Source organism: Coregonus lavaretus, assembly GCF_964263955.1.
Source record: "Coregonus lavaretus genome assembly, chromosome: 3".
NCBI lineage: Eukaryota > Metazoa > Chordata > Actinopteri > Salmoniformes > Salmonidae > Coregonus > Coregonus lavaretus.
The window spans coordinates 12,498,383-12,525,554 of NC_139990.1; the positions used below are offsets into that span (position 1 = coordinate 12,498,383).

General features: G+C 43.5%; 1 protein-coding gene across 1 annotated transcript in view; it reads right to left on the reverse strand.

Moving 5' to 3' along the window:
- Positions 1 to 27,172, reverse strand: part of adcy2b (adenylate cyclase 2b (brain)) — a gene marked incomplete at its 5' end in the record, with an annotated part of 129,015 nt that overhangs the window by 52,766 nt on the left and 49,077 nt on the right. The window contains one exon of the mRNA XM_084158700.1: positions 12,554 to 12,715. Within this exon, the coding sequence (XP_084014826.1) occupies positions 12,554 to 12,715 (162 nt within the window). The remainder of the gene's footprint in view (positions 1 to 12,553; positions 12,716 to 27,172) is intronic.

The following is a 27,172-nucleotide window of genomic DNA, read 5'->3' on the forward strand; positions in this document are numbered from 1 at the left end:
GGGGGGTATAGGATAGATTAGAGGAGGGGAGGGTATAGGGTAGAGGGTAGATTAGAGGAGGGTATAGGGTAGAGGGTAGATTAGAGGAGGGTATAGGGTAGAGGGTAGATTAGAGGAGGGTATAGGGTAGAGGGTAGATTAGAGGAGGGTATAGGGTAGAGGGTAGATTAGAGGAGGGAAGGGGAGGGGAGGGTATAGGGTAGAGGGTAGATTAGAGGAGGGAAGGGGAGGGGAGGGTATAGGGTAGAGGGTAGATTAGAGGAGGGTATAGGGTAGAGGGTAGATTAGAGGAGGGTATAGGGTAGAGGGTAGATTAGAGGAGGGTATAGGGTAGAGGGTAGATTAGAGGAGGGTATAGGGTAGAGGGTAGATTAGAGGAGGGAAGGGGAGGGGAGGGTATAGGGTAGAGGGTAGATTAGAGAAGGGGAGGGGAGGGTATAGGGTAGAGGGTAGATTAGAGGAGGGAAGGGGTGGGGAGGGTATAGGGTAGAGGGTAGATTAGAGGGGGGAGGGAAGGGGAGGGTATAGGGTAGAGGGTAGATTAGAGGAGGGGAGGGAAGGGGAGGACAGGACAGGAGAGATGAAAATAAATGAATAGAAAAGAGAATAGAATAGTATTAGTCCTCCTAGAAGAAAATTCTTATTCACTGACTGGTACATTTTACCAGACAACCAACCTAACAATTTCCAATACCATTCCATCCCATCCGCTGTGTGTGCAGTCACCAGAGATGTGGACTCGAGTCACATGACTTGAAATGTGATGACTTGAGACTCCACTTGATAGAAAATAAAATAACTTGAAACTTGACTTCGACTTGGAGCCTCAAGACTCGGAACTCGACTTTGACTTGGGAGTGATTACTTGAAATTATGTGGCCAGGTTGTGTAACGTTTTGGCACTCATTTTGTGGCACAGAGTCTAAGTGGATTAGGCTACTCTCCACGCAGCCAGAGACAGTGTCGCACTTCCCCTCCCCTCCCCTCCCCTCCCCTCCACTTGCAACAACAACAAAAAACAGATTGGCTAGTGAAACTCACACTCGGCCCTCTGATTGGACCAGCAAATTGTCAATCAATAGTCACTTTGCTTATTCGATCTGGTCACTTACATAGGCCTACCGCAATTCACCAAATTTTGTTTAAAAAACATCTGTTTCAGAATTAATAAATTGTGCTTCTTGACTGTTGACCAATGACCAGTCATCAACATTGGCGCGCAAAGGCGGGCTCAGATATCCAGATTAGTGACCAGAAAGCAGTGTTGGCAATTTAGCGACTCTGTCGCTATATTTAGCGAGTTTTCAGACCCCCCTAGCGACACATTTTCAAAAAAGCGACTAGCGACAAATCTAGCAACTTTTTCTGGTGTTATTTGAGACTTTTGGAGACCCTGACATGAAAGCACATATCGTTCTTACTCTTCTCAACGAGCAGCGGGTGCAGCCGTGGGCCCCACCCTGGGCCACCCCCGTCCCAAAGCACTCACAGGCGGCCCAGTCCTCGCGCAGCAGTCCCTCCCAGCTGCAGTCAGAGCAGGAGATGTTCACTCCTCCGTGTCCAGACTGCAAATGAATCGCGCATGCGGGAAGCCACCGCTGGCTGATCCCGCCCTGGCTTACATTCAGGGCGGAATGTAAATGTATGGTGTTTTTTACTCACTTTTTGTCTCTCCCACGACGCTATTCCTCTCTCCTACAGCGTCCATCACAATTACATACACATGGCCAATTATGGAAATTAGGGGGTGATGTAATTTAGCGACTTCTAGCGACTTTTAGGCCAACCAATAGCTACTTTCCTTACTGAGGATTTGGCAACACTGCCAGAAAGAGCTTGTTTAATTATCTCTGGTTTTGCCTGGCAAAAACAGAGTATCCTGCCTACCTACCTTAATATTATCAATATAAATACAGTTTAGCAATCTGCTATAGACAGAACAATATGCTACCTGTGGATTTCATTGATCATATTTCAGATAGGCCTAGTTTGGGTGGGTAATAATTATATACCTCAGTGGTGGTACTGATATTTGTGAGGAAGAAAAAGGCTACAGACAGATCATGCTTTCCTTATGAACCCCCACTGCATACAGGTAGGTCATATGATCCTGCTTGGACTCGAAAGAAGTGACAATGTGACATGATATCCCCAGTTGATATTGACTACTAACATGAATGACTTTCAGCTCAGAATGCAGGTGTAAAACGCAGTTTATTTATGTATCTTGCGTTTTGAAAATGCATCACCGTTTATGACTGTAATGACAGACTACATTTGCGCAGCGATTGTGCGCGCGTTCATGTGCGTGCGCGGGGGTCGCAAGCTTTGAACCACTGCTTTTGGGGGGTCGTGGGTCAAAACGTTTGAGAATCACTAAGCTAGTGAACAGAGTGCTGATTTGCTGTACAGCTATAGGATCGGGTGCAGTGCAAACGTCAAATTATAGGGAGAGAGGATTGCCATAAATAAATATGCAGCTCCAAAACTTGTTTGGTGATCAAGAATATGAACGGTTTACTTTGCAAGCTAACCAGCAATGGGGCATCAATCAACAATTACTAGCATAGGCCTACTGGTCTTTTGGTATGCCAAAATTGCTTGAAATGTATCATTTATTTATGAAGCTTGCATTTTTAAAATGTTTTTTAAATTAATTATTACATAATCAAAATGTGTTGTAGACAAAACAATGAAAAGGGCTCTCTGGTAGCCTCAATAAATAGACACAGATTTCGTGACCTTGGGACTAAAAGGTTATATCTGCGCAAAGCATAGTTTTGAGATATTGAGCATCAAAGTTTTCACATCCCAGATTTCAGAACTCTTTTGTAGTGAATTCTTCTTTCATAACCCACTAAGGTCCTCACCTTAAAGGTACCTAAAGTACAGAGTATCAAAATCCTGAGACATTTGTAAATCCGTTTTTGTAGGGGGGTGAAATGTCAGATAGAACCTTATGGCTCTGACATGTCAATCCTGGTTCAGCCATAAGGTTCTATCTGACACTTCTGAATGAGACGTACAGTTTTTAACAACACCAGTTGCGACGCGTCATTCAGGGCAGAGCCACTGTTTTTGCCTGTTTTGCGTGTTATTTTGGCATTAATATGTGGCACATATCAGTTTGCAAACAATGTAAAAAAATAAATAATAATTGAGTTAATAAAGCTGCATATAAACATGGTCTCTTTTTTGCTTTCTTGAGTTAGGCAGCTCCAAAATGCAGGTGTTTCAGCCTAGCTCAGTGCTTTCTGTGGTGGTGGGGCAGCCAGCGGAAAATACGGAGCGTAGGGATTGGTAATGTTCTCTAGTTGCGCCGTGATTGGCTCAGTGTTCTGTCACTCATGGGGACACTACGTCGCCTCAAAATCTACGGGCAGAGCTCACAAATTCAAGCCCCCTGGGTGCTGCCATTGACTTACATTAGAAGTGCCCATCGAAGAAGGTTCAAGGTCATTGGCCACTGATAAAATGACGTCAAATCACATTATATCTACCGTAGCTTTGATTGTCAACATCATACTTTCAAAATCTTAGCTAGCAAGCTAAACAAGCAGTCATCATCATGAATCACGTCAACAATCTACTGGCAAATCCTTTTCAATCCTTGTCATATGAAGATAAATTATAGATAAAAACGTATCGGTGCTCATCGGCCATTGGACATAAACATTACACAACAAGTTGGAAATCGCAAATTCAACAATGAGTGCTAAGGCGCCACTGCAGCCCCAGGTTCGATCCCAGGCTGTGTCACAGCCGGCTATAGCCGGGAGACCCATGAGGGGGCGCACAAATGGCCCAGCATCGTCTGGGTTAGGAGAGGGGTTTGATGTCCTTGTCTCATTATGCTCTAGCGACTCCTTGTGGCGGTCCGGACTCCTGCAAGCTGATTTCGGTCGTCAGTTCGACAGTGTTTCCTCCGACACATTGGTGCGGCTGGCTTCCGGGTTAAGCGAGCAGTGTGTCAAGAAGCAGTGCGGCTTGGTTCTCGACCTTTGCCGAGTCCGTAGGAGAGTTGCAGCGATGAGACAAGATGTGCCCCGTGTAGCTCAGTTGGTAGAGCATGGCCCTTGCAACGCCAGGGTTATGGGTTTGATTCCCACGGGGTACAAGTATGAAAATGTATGCACTCACTACTGTAAGTAGCTCTGGATAAGAGCGTCTGCTAAATGACAAAGAAAAAAGAAAAGAAAAAGATTGAAACTACCAATTGAATATCACAAAAAAGGGGGTAATCTCATGGGCCAGGAAAGTTTGAATACATTGGCCATGCTGTCAATCCAGCATGACTTCTGCCATGTTCAAAACAACTGAAAACTTGGAACTGGGAAATCTCAGACTTCAGTGAGTTCAAGACAATTGGAAACTCGGATAAAACTAGCTTAGACTGGGAAAATACTGAAAATAATTTTGAACGGTCATCCAACTCGGAATTCCAAGTTGGGATATCGGGCCTCTTTCTAGAGCCCACAAGAAGGACCGTCACGCCACCTTCATGTTCAAGTGAGCACAGCACAACAAGGTGAGTCCAAAAATGTATTGTATGCTACTGCATAAATGATGTAATATGCCAGGGAGATGTGTATACTGTAGCCAAGAAAGTAATACTAAGTGTATGTTGTGTAGTAAACTGTTAGTAGCCCATGTGCCTCACCCTAATAAATTATATTGTTTAGTGTTGTGTAGGGGCTTTGCTGGCATACATCTCCCCACAAAAAATGTTTTTGCCCCACCAAGATTTATATGCTAAAATCGCCACTGAAGAAAACTGTAGCTATTTTACCAAGATAGTCAGAACACATCATCAAATATATTAAGAAATGTATTATGATCATCAGACAAATTATTGTCATCACTGAAAAACAATGTGACAACATCATTTACTTTAAGACTTCTGACATTGTTGTTTTTTTGCTTGCGTGCCATTATTGCTGGTTAGACTAGCTAGACCATACTTCAGCCAACCCCAATAAGCGGCCCGCGGGCCAGATCAGGCCCGCAAGAGCCAAATGTCTGGCCCACACTGACAGCATTGGCATTCACTTGTTATAATAAACATGAATTTAATATCCGCGGCTCTGCTTTATTTAGAAATTATCCCACACCTTGATCTGTGGCCTTTACCGTCACACAGTTGCCGCAGCCACTAGTTCGCCACTATGGCATACTTAGAGGGAAATGGCAAAGACGTGTTCTGATTGGGCCATCTGTATTTGTGATTGGATTGCAGATATAACCTTGAAGCGCCAAGTTTAAATGGGTTTATGCAGATAGAACTTTCTAGTTTTTCATTAATTAATTTTTTACATAAAATGTACTTTTTGAAAAATCTAACTCCACAGACATATACGAAGAACCATCTAAAAATCTACTATATGTGACTAACTCATTTTTGACAAAAATGTCAGATAGAACCTTATAGTCCCAAGGTCTCGATTTGTAGTTGAACAAGACATTGCATGTATTGATTTTTTTTACTTGACTTTAAAAAACTTGGCTTGCTCTTAGAATGCACTACTTGGGCTTGACTCGAGACTCGACCCGTTCTACTTGTGACTCGACTTGAGACTCAGATGTTGTGACTTGAGACTAGCTTGTGACTTGAATAATAGTGACTTGGTCCCATGTCTGGCAGTCACAGTGGCATCACACATCAGAGAAACTCCCTAACTGGACCTCGTACAGACATGATGAAACTTCACAATGATCAGCTGGTGAAAAAGCAGGGGTATAAAAGAAGACAGATGCTATTGGAGACTCAAATACTGAAAGAGTCACCTGTGAATGACTCAATCAAGAGCAATACAAATCTCTTTCTCTCCTCTCCTCCCTCTCTCTAACACACACAAAGAGGAGACTCATAAAGATAAGCTCAGTGTCTGACGCCAGTGCAGATGAAGTCTCCTATATTCTAATCACTCAATGTCCATCTATACAACTCAATAACACATTATTGCCCCATAAACCTGCCCTAGTACATTTGACATTTTAGTCATTTAGCACACGCTCTTATCCAGAGCGACTTACAGGAGCAAATAGGGTTAAGTGCATGAGGGCACATCGACAGATTTTGCACCTATTCGGCTCTGGGATTAGAACCAGCGACCTTTCGGTTTCTGGCACAACGCTGTTACCCACTAAGCTACCTGTGTGTGTGTGACAGTTCATCTAGTTCGCCACTAGGTAAACATCAGGCTCATCAAAGCCCTGTAAATAAATAGACACAGGTCTTTAGAAGACCAGGCAATAAGTATGTTTATTAATTTAACATGTTTATTTATAGAGACCTCTAAAGGGTTTTTTCAGTAAACCATGGAGTGTGTGTGTGTGTGTGTGCAGGCACACAAACACGCACCCTTCGATGTTGCCTTCAGTCTGTCACACGCTTGGCAGGCATGTACTTGCTCACACACATGCACTCACTCACGCACGCACAAACACATACAAGTTTGTTTACCTGAGAGGGATTGAGAGTGGCTGAGGCTGTGTGTGTGTGTGTGTACCTGTGTGTGCATGTGCACTTGCCTGCCTACCTGCACGCATAAGTATGTGACAGACTTTGTAAGCAACATCCTAGCTTTTTATTTCTGTCTAGGCAATAATATTGTTAGAATTGACCAGCAGAACAGACATAATGATGCATTAAGGCCTGCTGTAGCTTCACTGACCTAGCTAGCTTCTGTAGAGCAGGTTATTGTGATCAGTTCATTTATTCATAGGCAGCATCCCAGATGGCACCCTATTCCCTATGTTGTGCATTGCTTTTGACCGGTGCCCATAGAGAATAGGATGCTATTTGGGATACAGGCTAAGCCTCTAGCGCCGGCCCCAGTCAGTCTTTATGGGACTGTTCATTTAGACTGAGAACTCTACTCTTGTAATGAAGACACACACAGAGTAGAGGGAGAGAGAGAAAGAGAGGGCGAGCGAGAGAGAGAGAGAGAGAGAGAGAGAGAGCGAGAGGGGACAGAGAGATTCTCTTTTTGGTCTTAATTTAAGGTTAGGGTTAGCAGTGTGGTTAAGGTTAGGGTTAGGTTTAACATCAGATTTTAGGACTTTATGGCTGTGCCAGCTAGTGACCAACCTGCAGAGCTGCCTCCAGAGTAATCTGAATAAATGCCAACCTGCTGGATAGAATGGGTCTCAATGAGTCACAAACAGGGTACAGGCACACGCACGCCACATACGCACACACATACAGCTATTCCAGCTCTGTTCAAGGGCACTCTGTAAAGGTATGAGTCATCATCCGGTGCTCAAATTGGCGGACTTACCATTAGGCAGAAGAGGCAATTGCCTCAGGCCTCACATCATCAAGGGGCCTCATGAGCTGGGCATAAAAAATAAATACAAAAATATACAGTTGAAGTCGGAAGTTTACATACACCTTAGCCAAATACATTTAAACTCAGTTTTTCCTGACATTTAATCCTAGTAAAAATTCCCTGTCTTAGGTCAGTTAGGATCACCACTTTATTTTAAGAATGTGAAATGTCAGAGTAATAGTAGAGAGAATGATTTATTTCAGCTTTTATTTCTTTCATCACATTCCCAGTGGGTCAGAAGTTTACATACACTCAATTAGTATTTGGTAGTATTGCCTTTAAATTGTTTAACTTTGGTCAAACGTTTTGGGTAGCCTTCCACAAGCTTCCCACAATAAGTTGGGTGAATGTTGGCCCATTCCTCCTGACAGAGCTGGTGTAACTGAGTCAGGTTTGTAGGCCTCCTTGCTTGCACACGCTTTTTCAGATCTGCCCACACATTTTCTATAGGATTGAGGTAAGTGCTTTGTGATGGCAACTCCAATACCTTGACATTGTTGTCCTTAAGCCATTTTGCCACAACTTTGGAAGTATACTTGGGGTCATTGTCCATTTGGAAGACCCAATTGCGACCAAGCTTTAACTTCCTGACTGATGTCTTTCTTCAATATATCCACATAATTTTCCTTCCTCATGATGCCATCTATTTTGTGAAGTGCACCAGTCCCTCCTGCAGCAAAGCACCCCCACAGCATGATGCTGCCAGCCCCGTGCTTCACGGTTGGGATGGTGTTCTTTGGCTTGCAAGCATTCTTTGGCTTGCAAGCCTTTTTCCTCCAAACATAACGATGGTCATTATGACCAAACAGTTCTATTTTTGTTTCATCAGACCAGAGGACATTTCTCCAAAAAGTACAATATTTGTCCCCATGTGCAGTTGCAAACCGTAGTCTGTCTTTTTTTATGGCGGTTTTGGAGCAGTGGCTTCTTCCTTGCTGAGCAGCCTTTCAGATTATGTCGATATAGAACTTGTTTTACTGTGGATATAGATACTTTTGTACCTGTTTTCTCCAGCATCTTCACAAGGTCCTTTGCTGTTGTTCTGGGATTGATTTGCACTTTTCGCACCAAAGTACGTTCATCTCTAGGAGACAGAACGCGTCTCCTTCCTGAGCGGTATGACGGCTGCGTGGTCCCATGGTGTTTATACTTGCATACTATTGTTTGTACAGATGAACGTGGTACCTTCAGGCGTTTGGAAATTGCTCCCAAGGATGAACCAGACTTGTGGAGGTCTACCATTTTTTTCTGAGGTCTTGGCTGATTTCTTTTGATTTTCCCATGATGTCAAGCAAAGCGGCACTGAGTTTGAAGGTAGGCCTTGAAATACATACACAGGTACACCTCCAATTAGCCTATCAGAAGCTTCTAAAGCCATGACATCATTTTCTGGAATTCTCCAAGCTGTTTAAAGGCACAGTCAACTTAGTGTATGTAAACTTCTGACCCACTGGAATTTTGATATAGTGAATTATAAATGAAATAATCTGTCTGTAAACAATTGTTGGAAAAATTACTTGTGCCATGCACAAAGTAGATGTCCTAACCGACTTGCCAAAACTATAGTTTGTTAACAAGAAATGTGTGGAGTGGTTGAAAAACGAGTTTTAATGACTCTAACCTAAGTGTATGTAAACTTCCGACTTCAACTGTATATAATAAATAAATACAAATACAATATTTTCTCAGTTTGAGGCACCTCCATGCGCCACTCGAGGCAAAATAAATAATTATTATTTAAAAATCCCCATCAAAATCCATCTGTTTAAGCTAGAGATATATTTTTTGCATGGTCCTCGTCCCAATTCCATCTGCGGTGAAAGGTGGCCGAGCTATAGCGGTGTTTGTCAGACCAGGAGACATCCCGAAAATCGGTCTTCTCACAATGGGGATTTCTACAGGGGTCCTAAAATTCTAAATCAAATAGCTAAATGATCCTTGGTATGACCATCTTAAAACAATTCCATATGTTAGCTGAGTAGAAACCCAGCCCCGGGCCCTTAGACTCTAGGGGGATACAATAAGCATTTCTTTAGTAAAAAGACAGGTGCTGCTGATAATACTGCCATCGTCGTCGAAGTTGGGAGAGTTATATTTTTTTGGTGAGGGAGGCCCTGCTCTCTCCTTTCCCAGATGTTTAGTTCATTTCATTCCGATCTCCTCTGCATTATCGTAGCCATCTGCTACAGCCTGTCAACTATGCCTCTGCCTATCCCTGTTCTCTCCTCTCCGCACAGGCTACGCCTCACACCGCGTGGCTGCTGCCTCTCTAACCTGGTGGTCCCTGCACGCACCACACACCTGGAGTTCCAGGTCTCAGGCAGCCTCTGGAACTGCCGTTCTGCTGCCAACAAGGCTGACTTCATCCCAGCCTATGCTACCCTCCAGTCCCTCGACTTCCTGGCGCTGACGGAAACATGGATTACCACTGAAAACACTGCTACTCCTACTGCTCTCTCCTCGTCTGACCATGTGTTCTCGCATACCCCGAGAGCATCTGGTCAGAGGGGTGGTGGCACAGGAATCCTCATCTCTCCCAAGTGGTCATTCTCAATTTTTCCCCTAACCCATCTGTCTATCTCCTCATTTGAATTCCACGCTGTCACAGTCACTAGCCCATTTAAGCTTAATATCCTTGTCATCTATCGCCCTCCAGGTTCTCTTGGAGAGTTCATCAATGAGCTTGACGCCTTGATAAGTTCCTTTCCTGAGGATGGCTCACCCTTCACAGTTTTGGGGGATTTCAACCTCCCTACGTCTACATTTGACTCATTTCTCTCTGCCTCCTTCTTTCCACTCCTCTCCTCTTTTGACCTCACCCTCTCACCGTCCCCCCCTACTCACAAGGCAGGCAATACGCTTGACTTCATCTTTACTAGATGTTGCTCTTCTACTAATCTCACTGCAACTCCCCTCCATGTCTCCGACCACTACTTTGTATCCTTTTCTCTCTCGCTCTCCTCCAACACTACTCACTCTGCCCCTACACAGATGGTAACGCGCCGCCGCAACCTTCGCTCTCTCTCTCCCACTACTCTCTCCTCTTCCATCCTATCATCTCTTCCCTCTGCTCAATCCTTCTCCCTCCAATCTCCTGATTCTGCCTCCTCAACCCTCCTCTCCTCCCTTTCTGCATCCTTTGATTCCCTGTGTCCCCTATCCTCCCGGCCGGCTCGGTCCTCCCCTCCAGCTCCGTGGCTTGATGACTCATTGCGAGCTCACAGAACAGAGCTCCGGGCAGCTGAGCGGAAATGGAAGAAAACTAAACTCCCTGCCGACCTGGCATCTTTTCACTCCCTCCTCTCTACATTTTCTTCATATGTTTCTGCTGCTAAGGCCACTTTCTACCACTCTAAATTCCAAGCATCTGCCTCTAACCCTAGGAAGCTCTTTGCCACATTCTCCTCACTGCTGAATCCTCACCCCCCCCCCCCCCCCCCTCCTCCCTCTCTGTGGATGACTTCGTCAACCACTTTGAAAAGAAGGTTGACGACATCCGATCCTCGTTTGTTATGTCTAATGACACTGCTGGTCCTGCTCACACTGCCCTACCCTATGCTTTGACTTCTTTCTCCCCTCTCTCTCCAGATAAAATCTTGCGACTAGTGACTGCAGGCCGCCCAACAACCTGCCCGCTTGACCCCATCCCCTCCTCTCTTCTCCAGACCATCTCCGGTGACCTTCTCCCCTACCTCACCTCGCTGATCAACTCATCCTTGACCGCTGGCTATGTCCCTTCCGTCTTCAAGAGAGCGAGAGTTGCTCCCCTTCTCAAAAAACCAACACTCGATCCCACTGATGTCAACAACTACAGACCAGTATCCCTTCTTTCTTTTCTTTCCAAAACTATTGAGCGTGCCGTCTTTAGCCAACTCTCTTGCTATCTCTCTCAGAATGACCTTCTTGATCCAAACCAGTCAGGTTTCAGGACTGGTCATTCAACTGAGACTGCTCTTCTCTGTGTCACAGAGGCTCTCCGCACTGCTAAAGCTAACTCTCTCTCCTCTGCTCTTGTCCTTCTAGACCTGTCTGCTGCCTTTGATACTGTGAACCATCAGATCCTCCTCTCCACCCTCTCCGAGCTGGGCATCTCCGGCGCGGCTCACTCCTGGATTGCGTCCTACCTGACCGGTCGCTCCTACCAAGTGGCGTGACGAGAAGCTGTCTCCGCACCACGTGCTCTCACCACTGGTGTCCCCCAGGGCTCAGATCTAGGCCCTCTCCTTTTCTCCCTATACACTAAGTCACTTGGCTCTGTCATATCCTCACATGGCCTCTCCTATCATTGCTACACTGACGATACACAACTAATCTTCTCCTTTCCCCCTTCTGATAACCAGGTGGCGAATCGCATCTCTGCATGTCTGGCAGACATATCAGTATGGATGACGGATCACCACCTCAAGCTGAACGCTGGCAAGACGGAGCTGCTCTTCCTCCCGGGGAAGGACTGCCCGTTCCATGATCTCGCCATCACGGTTGACAACTCCGTTGTGTCCTCCTCCCAGAGTGCGAAGAGCCTTGGCGTGACCCTGGACAACACCCTGTCGTTCTCCGCTAACATCAAGGCGGTGACCCGATCCTGCAGGTTCATGCTCTACAACATTCGGAGAGTACGACCCTGCCTTACACAGGAAGCGGCACAGGTCCTAATCCAGGCACTTGTCATCTCCCGTCTGGATTACTGCAACTCGCTGTTGGCTGGGCTCCCTGCCTGTGCCATTAAACCCCTACAACTCATCCAGAATGCCGCAGCCCGTCTGGTGTTCAACCTTCCCAAGTTCTCTCACGTCACCCCCCTCCTCCGCACACTCCACTGGCTTCCAGTTGAAGCTCACATCCGTTACAAGACCATAGTGCTTGCCTATGGAGCAGTGAGGGGAACGGCACCTCCGTACCTTCAGACTCTGATCAGTCCCTACACCCAAACGAGGGCATTGCGTTCATCCACCTCTGGCCTGCTGGCTCCCCTTCCTCTGCGGAAGCATAGTTCCCGCTCAGCCCAGTCAAAACTGTACGCTGCTCTGGCACCCCAATGGTGGAACAAGCTCCCTCACGACGCCAGGACAGCGGAGTCACTCACCAGCTTCCGGAGACATTTGAAACCCCACCTCTTTAAGGAATACCTGGGATAGGATAAAGTAATCCTTCTACCCCCCCCCCCCCCCAAAAAAAAAAAACCAACAACAGATAGATCAGAACGAGTGTGTGTGTTCCCTTACCTGCCACACCAGTGGTTCCAAGGCCTCTGCAGTAGACGCCAGACACACAGTGAGTGTGATTGTGTGTGATAAACATGTGATGATGCTGGCTATGACTGCTCCTCTCATGGAGAACGGCAGCATGGTGTAGACCACAAACACTATGAACAGGAAGAAGGAGACCTGGGAGAAAGGAAGACACAAGATGTTACAGGGGGGACACTTTAACATGTTACACCACAAACAGTGTGAACAGGAAGAAGAAGACCTGGGAGAAAGGAAGACACAGGATGTTACAGGGGGACACTTGAACATGTTACAACACAAACAGTCTGAACAGGAAGAAGGAGACCTGGGAGAGAGGAAGACACAGGATGTTACAGGGGGACACTAACATGTTACATCACCAACACTGTGAACAGGAAGAAGGAGACCTGGAGAGAGGAAGTAGGAAGTCATAGGGAGATTCTCAATTGGGCAAGCAGAGTGTCAATTCGTTAGGAGGCAAACAAAGGAGTCTGCTTCCCTCCTCGCGGCGTCTAGGGTCATTATATCCACCACACATTCTTTGAATCAGCTGTTGTTTTCTCGAAGGAGAAAAGCATGCACACGTTTAAAAATGATACGTGTCTTATCCTTTTAGCAATAAAATGTCTTGCAAACTAGCTAAATTAGTTTTTATGACTTTACACATTTATTGTGGGATTCCACCCCTATAAACATCCTTTGCCTGATGGAGAAGGACAGTCTCATTTCAAACAAGCGCATTTGTTTCCACGTTTCCTCTTCTCGCCTCTGCTCCTCGATTACCTTTGACCTGTTTCAAAGTGGAGAGGAGAGGACGGAGGAGAACAAAACCAATTGAGATTCTCCCATTTAATATTACAGGGAGACAATTTAACATGTTACACGATGAGAACCTGGGAGAGAGGAAGTCACAGAATGTTACAAGGAGTCACTTCTCTCACGGCTCTATGTTCCACCAGGCATCAGCATAAACTTTTCTGTGACTCATATATGTTGACTAGGGTTGCAAATTTCCCAAAATACCCAGGTTTTCCAAAAATCCTGGTTGCATGATTCCAGATTTCTTGCTTATTCCTTTCTGATTCCAAGAATCTTCCAACTGGAATTTTTGGAAAACCTGGGGATTTTGGAAAAGTTACCAGAATTTTGCAACCCTAATCATGACTCATGGATCAAGTGTGTGCATTAGCCTACCGAGCTAAAGCCTTACATAGAAACTACACCGGCCAAGTTGTGTGCGAGAGCGTTGCAAAAAATAAATGTACACATACAGTGCCGTGAAAAAGTATTTGCCCCCTTTCTGATTTTCTCTATTTTTAAAATATGTTTGACACTGAATGTTATCAGATCTTCAACCAAAACCTAATATTAGATAAAGCGAACCTGAGTTTACAAATAACCCCCCAAAAATTGATACTTATTTAATGTATTTAATTAAAAAAGTTACGCAACACCCAATTCCCCTGTGTGAAAAAGTAATTGCCCCCTTACACTCAGTAACTGGTTGTGCCACCTTTAGCTGCAATGACTGCAACCAAATGGCGCCGGAGGAGATGGCTGCTGTTTTACGGGTTCCTAACCAATTGTGCTATTGTGTGTGTTTTTCACGTTATTTTTCACTTATTTTGTACATAATGTTTCTGCCATCATCTCTTATGACCGAAAAGAGCTTCTGGATATCAGGACAGCGATTACTCACCTCGTACTGGACAAAGATTTTTTATTTAACGAGATGGACGCAAAAGATTTTCTTCAGACTTCCGACAAGGCCAAAATCCCTGTCATTCGCATGAGAAAGAGACGGGGATATCGAGGACGTAGGTCGGGGTGCCTTTTAAGGATCCGACGGCGAGTGGGTAATCTGCCTCTACCATCAGTCCTATTAGCCAACGTACAATCATTGGATAACAAAATAGACAAACTACGATCACGGATATCCTACCAACGGGACATTAAAAACTGTAATATCTTATGTTTCACCGAGTCGTGGCTGAACGACGACATGGATAACATACAGCTGGCGGGATATACGCTGCATCGGCAAGATAGAACAGCTGCCTCCGGTAAGACAAGGGGTGGCGGTCTGTGGATATTTGTAAACAACAGCTGGTGCACAAAATCAAATATTAAGGAAGTCTCAAGGTTTTGCTCACCTGAGGTTGAGTATCTCACAATAAGCTGTAGACCACACTATTTAACAAGAGAGTTTTCATCTACATTTTTTGTAGCTGTCTATTTACCACCACAAACCGATGCTGGCACTAAGACCGCTGTGAGAATGTGATTTGAAGGAGTCAGGCGCAGGAGGGTAAATCACAGAATACAGAGTTTATTCCGTAGGACACTGTTACCAGGTGTGTGTAATTGACAAGACAAGACAAATGGAATGATGAGATATGAAGCGGCAGTGGCTAGTAAGCCGGTGACGACGAACACCGAAGCCTGCCCGAACAAGGAGGGGAGGCAGCTTCGGAGGAAGTTGTGACAACTTCACTCAATGAGCTGTATAAGGCCATAAGCAAACAGGAAAACGCTCACCCAGAGGCGGCGCTCCTAGTGGCCGGGGACTATTTATCCATTTTACCTCATTTCTACCAGCATGTTAAATGTGCAACCAAAGGAAAATAAACTCTAGACCACCTTTACTCCACACACAGAGATGCGTACAAAGCTCTCCCTCACCGTCCATTAGGCAATTCTGACCATAACTCTATCCTCCTGATTCTTGCTTACAAGCAAAAACTAAAGCAGGAAGCACCAGTGACTCTGTCAATAAAGAAGTGGTCAGATGACGCAGATGCTAAGCTACAGGACTGTTTTGCTAGCACAGACTGGAATATGTTCTGGGATTCATCCGATGGCATTGAGGAGTACACCACATCAGTCACTGGCTTCATCAATAAGTGCATTGATGACGTCGTCCCCACAGTGACCGTACGTACATACCCCAACCAGAAGCCATGGATTACAGGCAACATCCGCACTGAGCTAAATTATAGAGCTGCTGCTTCCAAGGAGTGGGACTCTAACCCGGACGCTTATAAGAAATCCTGCTATGCCCTGCGACGAACCATCAAACAGGCAAAGCGTCAATACATTACTAAGATTGAATCATACTACACCGGCTCCTATGCTCGTCGGATGTGGCAGGGCTTGCAAACTATTACAGACTACAAAGGGAAGCACAGCCGCGAGCTGCCAAGTGACACGAGCATACCAGACGAGCTAAATTACTTCTATGCTCACTTCGAGGCAAGCAACACTGAAGCATGCATGAGAGCATCAGATGTTCCGGACGACTGTGTGATCACGCTCTCCGTAGCCGATGTGAGTAAGACCTTTAAACAAGTCAGCATTCACAAGGCTGCAGGGCCAGACAGATTACCACGACGTGTACTCCGAGCATGCGCTGACCAACTGGCAAGTGTCTTCACTCATATTTTCAACCTGTCCCTGACTGAGTCTGTAATACCAACATGTTTCAAGCAGACCACCATAGTCCCTGTGCCCAAGAACACTAAAGTAACCTGCCTAAATGACTACCGACCCGTAGCACTCACGTCTGAAAGGCTGGTCATGGCTCACATCAACACCATTATCCCAAAAACCGTAGACCCATTCCAATTTGCATACCGCACCAAAAGATCCACAGATGATGCAATCTCTATTGCACTCCACACTGCCCTTTCCCACCCGGACAAAAGGAAGACCTACGTGAGAATGCTATTCATTGACTACAGCTCAGCGTTCAACACCATAGTGCCCTCAAAGCTCATCACTAAGTTTAGGACCCTGGGACTAAACAACTCCCTCTGCAACTGGATCCTGGACTTCCTGAAGGGCCACCCCTGGTGGTAAGGGTAGGTAACAACACATCTGCCATGCTGATCCTCAACACGGGGCCCCTCAGCGGTGCGTGCTCAGTCCCCTCCTGTACTCCCTGTTCACCCATGACTGCATCGCCAGGCATGACTCCAACACCATCATTAAGTTTGCCAATGACACAACAGTGGTAGGCCTGATCACAGACAACGATGAGACAGCCTATAGGGAGGAGGTCAGAGACCTGGCCGTGTGGTGCCAGGACAACAACCTCTCCTTCAATGTGATCAAGACAAAGGTGATGATTGTGGACTACAGGAAAAAGAGGACCGAGCACGCCCCCATTCTCATCGACGGGGCTGTAGTGGAGCAGGTTGAGAGCTTCAAGTTCCTTGGTGTCCACATCACCAACAAACTAACATAGTCCAAACACACCAAGACAGTCATGAAGAGGGCACGACAAAGCCTATTCCCCTCGGGAGACTGAAAAGATTTAGCATGGGTCCTCAGATCCTCAAAAAGTAATACAGCTGCACCATCGAGAGCATCCTAACTGGTTGCATCACTGCCTGGTATGGCAACTGCTCGGCCTCGACCGCAAGGCACTACAGAGGGTAGTGCGTACGGCCCAGTACATCACTGGGGCCAAGCTTCCTGCCATCCATGACCTCTATACCAGGTGGTGTCAGAGGAAGGCCCTAAAAATTGTCAAAGACTCCAGCTACCCTAGTCATAGACTGTTCTCTCTGCTACCGCACAGCAAGCGGTACCGGAGTGCCAAGTCTAGGTCCAAAAGGGGTCTTAATAGCTTCTACCCCCAAGCCATAAAACTCCTGAACAGCTAATCAAATGGCTACCCGGACTATTTGCATTGTTCACCCCCACCCCCTCTTTTACTCTGCTGCTACTCTCTGTTTATTATCTATGCATAGTCACTTTAACTCTACCTACATGTACATATTACCTCAATTACCTCAACTAACCTGTGCCCCCGCACATTGACTCTGTACCGGTACCCCCTGTATATAGCCTCGCTACTGTTATTTTACTGCTGCTCTTCAATTATTTTTTATTTTTTAGTTATCTATTTTTGACTTAACACTTTACTTAAAACTGCATTGTTGGTTAAGGGCTTGTAAGTAAGTATTTCACTGTAAGGCGTACACCTGTTGTATTCGGTGCATGTGACAAATAACATTTGATTTGATTTGATTTGAAATGCTTCCTGTAGTTGTTGGTCTGTCCTTCACATCGCTGTGGAGGAATTTTGGCCCACTCTTGCATGCAGAACTGCTTTAACACAGTGACATTTGTGGGTTTTCAAGCATGAACTGCTCTTTTCAAGTCCTGCCACAACATCTCAATTGGGATTAGGTCTGGACTTTGACTAGGCCATTCCAAAACTTCAAATATGTTGCTTTTTTTTTTGTAGACTTGATTGTGTGTTTTGGATCATTGTCTTGCTGCATGACCCAGCTCCGGAGGGCCTGACATTCTCCTGTAGAATTCTCTGATACAGAGCAGAATTCATGGTTCCTTCTATTAAGGCAATTCGTCCAGGTCCTGAGGCAGCAAAGCATCCCCAAACATCACACTACCACCACCATGCTTGACCGTTGGTATGAGTTTCTTACTGTGTAATGCAGTGTTTGGTTTTCGCCAGACATAATGGGACCCATCTCGTCCAAAACTGTTATTCAATCATTTCCCCCACACCGTTAGCGCGCGTGAACGAGTGTCTGCATAGCCAAATGCTAAAATAGAACTTGGTTTTATTTGAGATGCTTGAGGACCTGCAAGTCCCACCTTTCCCATCTACTCATTGGTTTTCAGGAGCATACAACCCTACGTGGGTATTTAAAAAATGAATGAGGAGAGATTAATCAAATTAAATAAGTATATTCAACACATTGTCATGGTTCGAATTTCGATATCAGAGTTTGTGTTATAAGAAAATTTAGGAGGACATATCATTTCCCCCCCCCTCTGCCCTTCCTTCACCAGTTAGTTGGCTGCCATCTGACAATGGCCCATCTGACAATGGCCGATCAAAACTACACCTAAACTATATCAAAACGAATTTCACACATAGACCTATAATAATAGATATAGCCTAAAAACAAGATTAAATAGACAATAGTCTGATGGGTGACACAATTATAAATTGCCTTATGAATGAAGAGACTGCAGAGCAGTGTGGGTAATTGACAAAGAAGGGAACAGCGCTTACCAAAAAGCTACTTTTTTAAATCATCCTTCATGCAGGTAAGACGTTTTGATTTCATAACCTACAGTGCCTTCAGAAAGTATTTACACTCTTTGAATTTTTCCACATTTTGTTGTATTACAAGGTGGAATAAAAATGTATTTAATTGTCATTTTTTTGTCAACAATCTACACGAAATGATGGGGTAGTATTAGGGCCAAGTAAAGAGGGAAATAAAATTGCAAAGGGTGGTTGTACTTGAATTTATTTGATATTTTTGCACAATAGTACTTTAAATATATTAGAGAATAAAGTGGCAATATTTTGAGAATAAAGTAGCAATATTTAGAGAATAAAGTGGTAATATTTAGTGAATAAAGCAGCAATATTTTGAGAATAAAGTGGCAATATTTTGAGAATAAAGCAGCAATATATCGAGAATAAAGTGGCAATATTTCGAGAATAAAGTAAAAATGTGGAAAATAAAGTCACAGTTATATTTCAAGATTAAAGTAGAGGATTTGGTTAACTGCATGTCTTCCTGCTCCCTGTTGCTGTGCACGCCACCATTGGACCCTATTAGTATGTGGTGCCTGGCCTTAATAAACTCAAAGTTCTGTCATAGTCACCTCACTATTTCGTTGATGTGGCCTAAATGTAGGCCGAAAATATGATGAGGTTATTAGCCTACAGCATTGGTCACCAACCGGTCGATCGCGATTGGCTGGTTGATCTCCAAGGCATTCCTAGTCGATCACCAAATATTTCTGTAAAAAAACAACGATAAAGCCTTGCATTACTTTTTTGTACTTTTTTTGCGCTGTTTGCGGTAGGTACACTTGATTCAGCAGCCATAGCGGCGGGAAGGCAAATTGTTCCAATTTTGAATAATTTAATGTGTCTGAAGGTAGAACACCGGCTACCCGGCAGGGCCAGAGAGCAAATCAAGTGCACCTATAAGCCTACCGCTGGCCAATCAGATAGCTCAGATCACCGTGTCTACACAGTTTCTTCAAGCCATAGACTGTAAAAAGAAGCCTCAAATGCCCAGCAAAATTGATACTATGAGATTACGAATACACCAAAAGGCTTCTGTTTTCATGTGTAAATGAATGTTTAAGTTGTTATTCAGCACTGTCAACACTTTGTTCAACACCATTATAAGCCATAAAAGCTTTATATGCCCCCAGCACTGCAGCTGCAATGAATGAGTATTGCAAAGTGTTCCGATAAGCTTGCGTTGTTATTATTAGCGGCTTGTGTCTTTTTTAATATCAAGGAATATTCCACTTTCTCTGGTCATCAGAGTAACAATATGAATTGGTGCAAGAGGCAGACATAATTCAGTGCGACTTGAGTTTCGTCATCAGCTGGATCAGTCTTTTCTCAGGCCATCAGTCCAGTAAAAGAAAATATATTTATAATATATATACAGTGCATTCGGAAAGTATTCAGACCCCTTGACTTTATCCACATTTTGTTACGTTACAGCCTTATTCTAAAATGGATTAAATAAATAAAATCCTCATCAATCTACACACAATACCCCATAATTTTTTTGGGGGGGTAAATGTATTTTTTTTTTTAAACAGAAATACCTTATTTACATAAATATTCAGACTCTTTGCTATGAGACTTGAAATTGAGCTCAGGTGCATTCTGTTTCCATTGATCATCCTTGAGATGTTTCTACAACTTGATTGGAGTCATCCTGTGGTAAATTCAATTGATTGGACATGATTTGGAAAGGCACACACCTGTCTATATAAGGTCCCACAGTTGACAGTGCATGTCAGAGCAAAAACCAAGCCATGAGGTTGAAGGAATTGTCCGTAGAGCTCCGAGACAGGATTGTGTAGAGGCACAGATCTGGGGAAGGGTACCAAAAAACGTCTGCAGCATTGAAGGTCCCCAAGAACACAGTGGCCTCCATCATTTTTAAATGGAAGATGTTTGGAACCACCAAGACTCTTCCTAGAGCTGGCCGCCCGGCTAAACTGAGTAATTGGGGGAGAAGGGCCTTGGTCAAGGAGGGGATCAAGAACCCGATGGTCACTCTGACAGAGCTCCAGAGTTCCTCTGTGGAGATGGGAGAACCTTCAAGAAGGACAACCATCTCTGCAGCACTCCACCAATCAGGCCTTTATGGTATAGTGGCCAGACAGAAGCAACTCCTCAGTAAAAGGCACATGACAGCCAGTTTGGAATTTGCCAAAAGGCACCTAAAGACTCTCAGACCACGAGAAACAAGCTTCTTTGGTCTGATGAAACCAAGATTGAACTCTTTGGCCTGAATGCCAAGCGTCACGTCTGGAGGAAACCTTGCACCATCCCTATGGTGAAGCCGTTTAAAAAAATTGGAGGCCCCTTACACTTCTAGCAAAATGTATAGCGCATAGAATTAAAAAGGTATTGTCGGACATTATTCATTCTAATCAGACAGGTTTTTTTACATGGACGATACATTGGAGAGAATATAAGGTAAGTACTGGAAACAATATAACACTATGAAAAATCTGGGAAACCAGGCCTGCTATTCATAGCAGACTTTGAAAAGGAATGTTATAAAGTACCACAGGTTTATACAGTGGAGAGAACAAGTATTTGATACACTGCCGATTTTGCAGGTTTTCCTACTTACAAAGCATGTAGAGGTCTGTAATTTTTATCATAGGTACACTTCAACTGTGAGAGACTAAAATCCAGAAAATCACATTGTATGATTTTTAAGTAATTAATTTGCATTTTATTGCATGACATAAGTATTTGATACATCAGAAAAGCAGAACTTAATATTTGGTACAGAAACCTTTGTTTGCAATTACAGAGATCATACGTTTCCTGTAGGTCTTGACCAGGTTTGCACACACTGCAGCAGGGATTTTGGCCCACTCCTCCATACAGAACTTCTCCAGATCCTTCAGGTTTCGGGGCTGTCGCTGGAAAATACGGACTTTCAGCTCCCTCCAAAGATTTTCTATTGGGTTCAGGTCTGGAGACTGGCTAGGCCACTCCAGGACCTTAAGATGCTTCTTACGGAGCCACTCCTTAGTTGCCCTGGCTGTGTGTTTTGGGTCGTTGTCATGCTGGAAGACCCAGCCACGACCCATCTTCAATGCTCTTACTGAGGGAAGGAGGTTGTTGGCCAAGATCTCGCGATACATGGCCCCATCCATCCTCCCCTCAATACGGTGCAGTCGTCCTGTCCCCTTTGCAGAAAAGCATCCCCAAAGAATGATGTTTCCACCTCCATGCTTCACGGTTGGGATGGTGTTCTTGGGGTTGTACTCATCCTTCTTCTTCCTCCAAACACAGCGAGTGGAGTTTAGACCAAAAAGCTCTATTTTTGTCTCATCAGACCACATGACCTTCTCCCATTCCTCCTCTGGATCATCCAGATGGTCATTGGCAAACTTCAGACGGGCCTGGACATGCACTGGCTTGAGCAGGGGGACCTTGCGTGCGCTGCAGGATTTTAATCCATGACGGCGTAGTGTGTTACTAATGGTTTTCTTTGAGACTGTGGTCCCAGCTCTCTTCAGGTCATTGACCAGGTCCTGCCGTGTAGTTCTGGGCTGATCCCTCACCTTCCTCATGATCATTGATGCCCCACGAGGTGAGATCTTGCATGGAGCCCCAGACCGAGGGTGATTGACCATCATCCTTGAACTTCTTCCATTTTCTAATAATTGCGCCAACAGTTGTTGCCTTCTCACCAAGCTGCTTGCCTATTGTCCTGTAGCCCATCCCAGCCTTGTGCAGGTCTACAATTTTATCCCTGATGTCCTTACACAGCTCTCTGGTCTTGGCCATTGTGGAGAGGTTGGAGTCTGTTTGATTGAGTGTGTGGACAGGTGTCTTTTATACAGGTAACGAGTTCAAACTGGTGCAGTTAATACAGGTAATGAGTGGAGAACAGGAGGGCTTCTTAAAGAAAAACTAACAGGTCTGTGAGAGCCGGAATTCTTACTGGTTGGTAGGTGATCAAATACGTATTTCATGCAATAAAATGCAAATTAATTACTTAAAAATCATACAATGAGATTTTCTGGATTTTTGTTTTAGATTCCGTCTCTCACAGTTGAAGTGTACCTATGATAAAAATGACAGACCTCTACATGCTTTGTAAGTAGGAAAACCTGCAAAATCGGCAGTGTATCAAATACTTGTTCTCCCCACTGTATATAAATGCCTGGATCATTTCAATTTTGGAGAATCTCTTATAAAATGGGTTAAAATCATGTATAGTAACCCTAGGTGTAAAATAGTAAATAATGGCTATTTCTCCTAAAGTTTTAAACTGTCAAGAGGAGTGAAACAAGGTTGTCCACTATCGGCATATCTATTTATTATGGTCATCGAAATGTTAGCTATTAAAATCAGATTCAACAATAATATCAAGGGATTAGAAATCCAGGGCTTAAAAACAAAGGTGATGATTCATGTTTTCTTTTAAATCCACAACTTGAATCCCTCCACAGCCTCATAGAGGATCTAGATACATTTTCTAACCTCTCTGGATAACAACCAAATTATGATAAATGTACTATATTATGTATTGGATCACAAAAAAATACAGTTTTTATATTACCATGTAGTTTACCAATAAAATGGTCTGATGGTGATGTGGATATACTCGGTATACATATCCCAAATGAAATAAATGATCTCACTCCAATAAATGTTAATACAAAGTTAGCGAAAATAGATAAGATCTTGCTACCATGGAAAGGTAATACCTGTCAATTTGTGGAAAAATCACCCTGATTAACTCTTTAGTATTATCCCAGTTGACCTATTTGCTTATGGTCTTGCCTACGCCTAGCAAACAGTTTTTTTAATTATATGAGAAAAAAATATTCAATTTTATTTGGAACGGCAAGCCAGACAAAATGAAACGGGCCTATTTATATAATTAATATGAATTTGGAGGACAGAAATTATTAAATGTTAAAGCATTAGCCCTATCACTAAAAGCTTCAGTCATACAAAAGTTATACTTAAATCCGAACTGGTTCTCCAGCAAATTAGTAAGATTGTCTCACCCAATGTTCAAGAATGGCCTTTTCCCCTTTATTCAGATTACAACCTCTCACTTTCAGTTATTTGAAAAGGAAATCATCTCCCAAATATCACTTTTTCTAAAACAAGCCATAGAAAGTTGGTTGCAATTTCAATTTAATTCTCCAGAAATGACTGAACAAATAATACAACAAATATTGTGGTTAAACTCAAATAGAATAAATACAACATATGGAAATGTCTGCTCTAACCAAAATTACAACCAAATAATTGCAGCATTACCACAAAAATGGAAGAGGAAAGTGGAAGGGGGAAAAAGTAAGGAACTTGTCTGTCAGCCCTGCATTAAAGAACATAATTGGTTAAAGAAAATTGTGATAAATAAAAAAGTATACCAGTTTAATTTCAGGACCAAAGGATTGACAGCCATCCCATATAGATTACAAAATAGTTGGGAAGAGATTTTTGACGTATCGATTCCATGGAATAGTGTTTATGAAATGAGGCGCAAAACGACGCCGGATTCAAAACGTAGAATATTTCAATTTAAATTATTATATAAAATTCTTGCTACAAATATAATGTTATTTATATGGGGGATACAATCTTCCCAGCTCTGCAGATTTTGCTGCGAAGAGACAGAATCATTAGATAATTTGTTTTGGTACTGTCCATTTGTAGCTTGTTTTTGGACACAGGTCCAGGAATGGCTAAAGGATTGCAATATTTACCTGGAGCTAACCCTGCAGGTAGCACTACTGGGTGATCTGAAAAGTCATAGTCAATCGATCAATAATATAATAATACTTTTAGCAAAAATGTTTATTTTCAATTTACAATCTGTAGAAACAATGAGAATAGAAGGGTTCAGAACTTTTGTAAAACATCACAGTACAGTTGAAAAATATACGGCAAATAGAAATCCAATATGGATGGTGTTAAGAGATAGATGGGTGGTGTTGAAAGGAGTTGAAGAATGGGACTAATAACAACTAACAACAACTAATAACAACAAGATAACTAATGTAAAGCATACTGTGTCCATAATAAGTATATAGGTTATAGGTTGAGAGCTTTTGTGAAAGAGCACAGTTAGAAAGATATGGCATATAGAAGCAAACCGGATGGACATCTTGAAAATGATTGGAGAGGTTGAGAGTAGAGGAAGTTCATGAGTAAAAACAAACAAAATAGAATTATTGTAAAATTGACTGTGTCCATAAAATGTATATAGTATGTATAAGCTGCAAGTAGAGGCCTAAGCATTGTTGTTCACTAGTTTTCTCCAATTAGGGAAGGGGTGGTGGGGTTGGAAAGTAATAAAGGGAAATATATATTTTTTAAAGGATGTGTATACAGTGGGGGAAAAAAGTATTTAGTCAGCCACCAATTGTGCAAGTTCTCCCACTTAAAAAGATGAGAGAGGCCTGTAATTTTCATCATAGGTACACGTCAACTATGACAGACAAAATGAGAAAAAAATCCAGAAAATCACATTGTAGGATTTTTAATGAATTTATTTGCAAATTATGGTGGAAAATAAGTATTTGGTCAATAACAAAAGTTTCTCAATACTTTGTTATATACCCTTTGTTGGCAATGACACAGGTCAAACGTTTTCTGTAAGTCTTCACAAGGTTTTCACACACTGTTGCTGGTATTTTGGCCCATTCCTCCATGCAGATCTCCTCTAGAGCAGTGATGTTTTGGGGCTGTTGCTGGGCAACACGGACTTTCAACTCCCTCCAAAGATTTTCTATGGGGTTGAGATCTGGAGACTGGCTAGGCCACTCCAGGACCTTGAAATGCTTCTTACGAAGCCACTCCTTCGTTGCCCGGGCGGTGTGTTTGGGATCATTGTCATGCTGAAAGACCCAGCCACGTTTCATCTTCAATGCCCTTGCTGATGGAAGGAGGTTTTCACTCAAAATCTCACGATACATGGCCCCATTCATTCTTTCCTTTACACGGATCAGTCGTCCTGGTCCCTTTGCAGAAAAACATCCCCAAAGCATGATGTTTCCACCCCCATGCTTCACAGTAGGTATGGTGTTCTTTGGATGCAACTCAGCATTCTTTGTCCTCCAAACACGACGAGTTGAGTTTTTACCAAAAAGTTCTATTTTGGTTTCATCTGACCATATGACATTCTCCCAATCCTCTTCTGGATCATTCAAATGCACTCTAGCAAACTTCAGACGGGCCTGGACATGTACTGGCTTAAGCAGGGGGACACGTCTTGCACTGCAGGATTTGAGTCCCTGGCGGCGTAGTGTGTTACTGATGGTAGGCTTTGTTACTTTGGTCCCAGCTCTCTGCAGGTCATTCACTAGGTCCCCCCGTGTGGTTCTGGGATTTTTGCTCACCGTTCTTGTGATCATTTTGACCCCACGGGGTGAGATCTTGCGTGGAGCCCCAGATCGAGGGAGATTATCAGTGGTCTTGTATGTCTTCCATTTCCTAATAATTGCTCCCACAGTTGATTTCTTCAAACCAAGCTGCTTACCTATTGCAGATTCAGTCTTCCCAGCCTGGTGCAGGTCTACAATTTTGTTTCTGGTGTCCTTTGACAGCTCTTTGGTCTTGGCCATAGTGGAGTTTGGAGTGTGACTGTTTGAGGTTGTGGACAGGTGTCTTTTATACTGATAACAAGTTCAAACAGGTGCCATTAATACAGGTAACGAGTGGAGGACAGAGGAGCCTCTTAAAGACGAAGTTACAGGTCTGTGAGAGCCAGAAATCTTGCTTGTTTGTAGGTGACCAAATAATTATTTTCCACCATAATTTGCAAATAAATTCATTAAAAATCCTACAATGTGATTTTCAGGATTTTTTTTCTTCCAATTTGTCTGTCATAGTTGACGTGTACCTATGATGAAAATTACAGGCCTCTCTCATCTTTTTAAGTGGGAGAACTTGCACAATTGGTGGCTGACTAAATACTTTTTTTCCCCACTGTATATTTGTATGTATATGTATTTATATGTAAAAAATTTAAATAAAAAGTTCATGGAAACTCTACATTTTCATTTTGTCACACTCACCCCCTCAGAATTCTATCAACCCATACAGACCTTAAAGACACTTTACTAGGGTGGGCACTTTAAACCTGTTCAAGAAATACCTGACGGGTAAACATTAGCCATGGGCTGTCCATAGGACTGTATAAAATAGTGTTTCTTTTACATATCACCTTCACCCTTTCTTTCCCGTAACCTAAACTGTCCTGTGCACTCAACACTGAATACACATAGCCTACTTAATACTCTGTATCACTGATATCCATGACTTTCAACAGGACATTTAAGAGTGTTGCTATGGTCTCTGACATGTCAGGCTTTCTAACAAGCTTTTTCATGGCTTCAAAAAGTATCTTACTGGTCTATCAACCCTTCCGTACCTTGTACGTGTCACACTACCCTCCCCTAAATGATTCTTAGAGCTTTGTGAATTGACTGTATCGTGGGACTTGTCCTTAACACTGACTTTTAGGGGAGATAGTCTGCTGCTTTTGGCCTTCTCACTTGGGCCAATTTCACTGACCCTGGTACTATTCCGGGTGG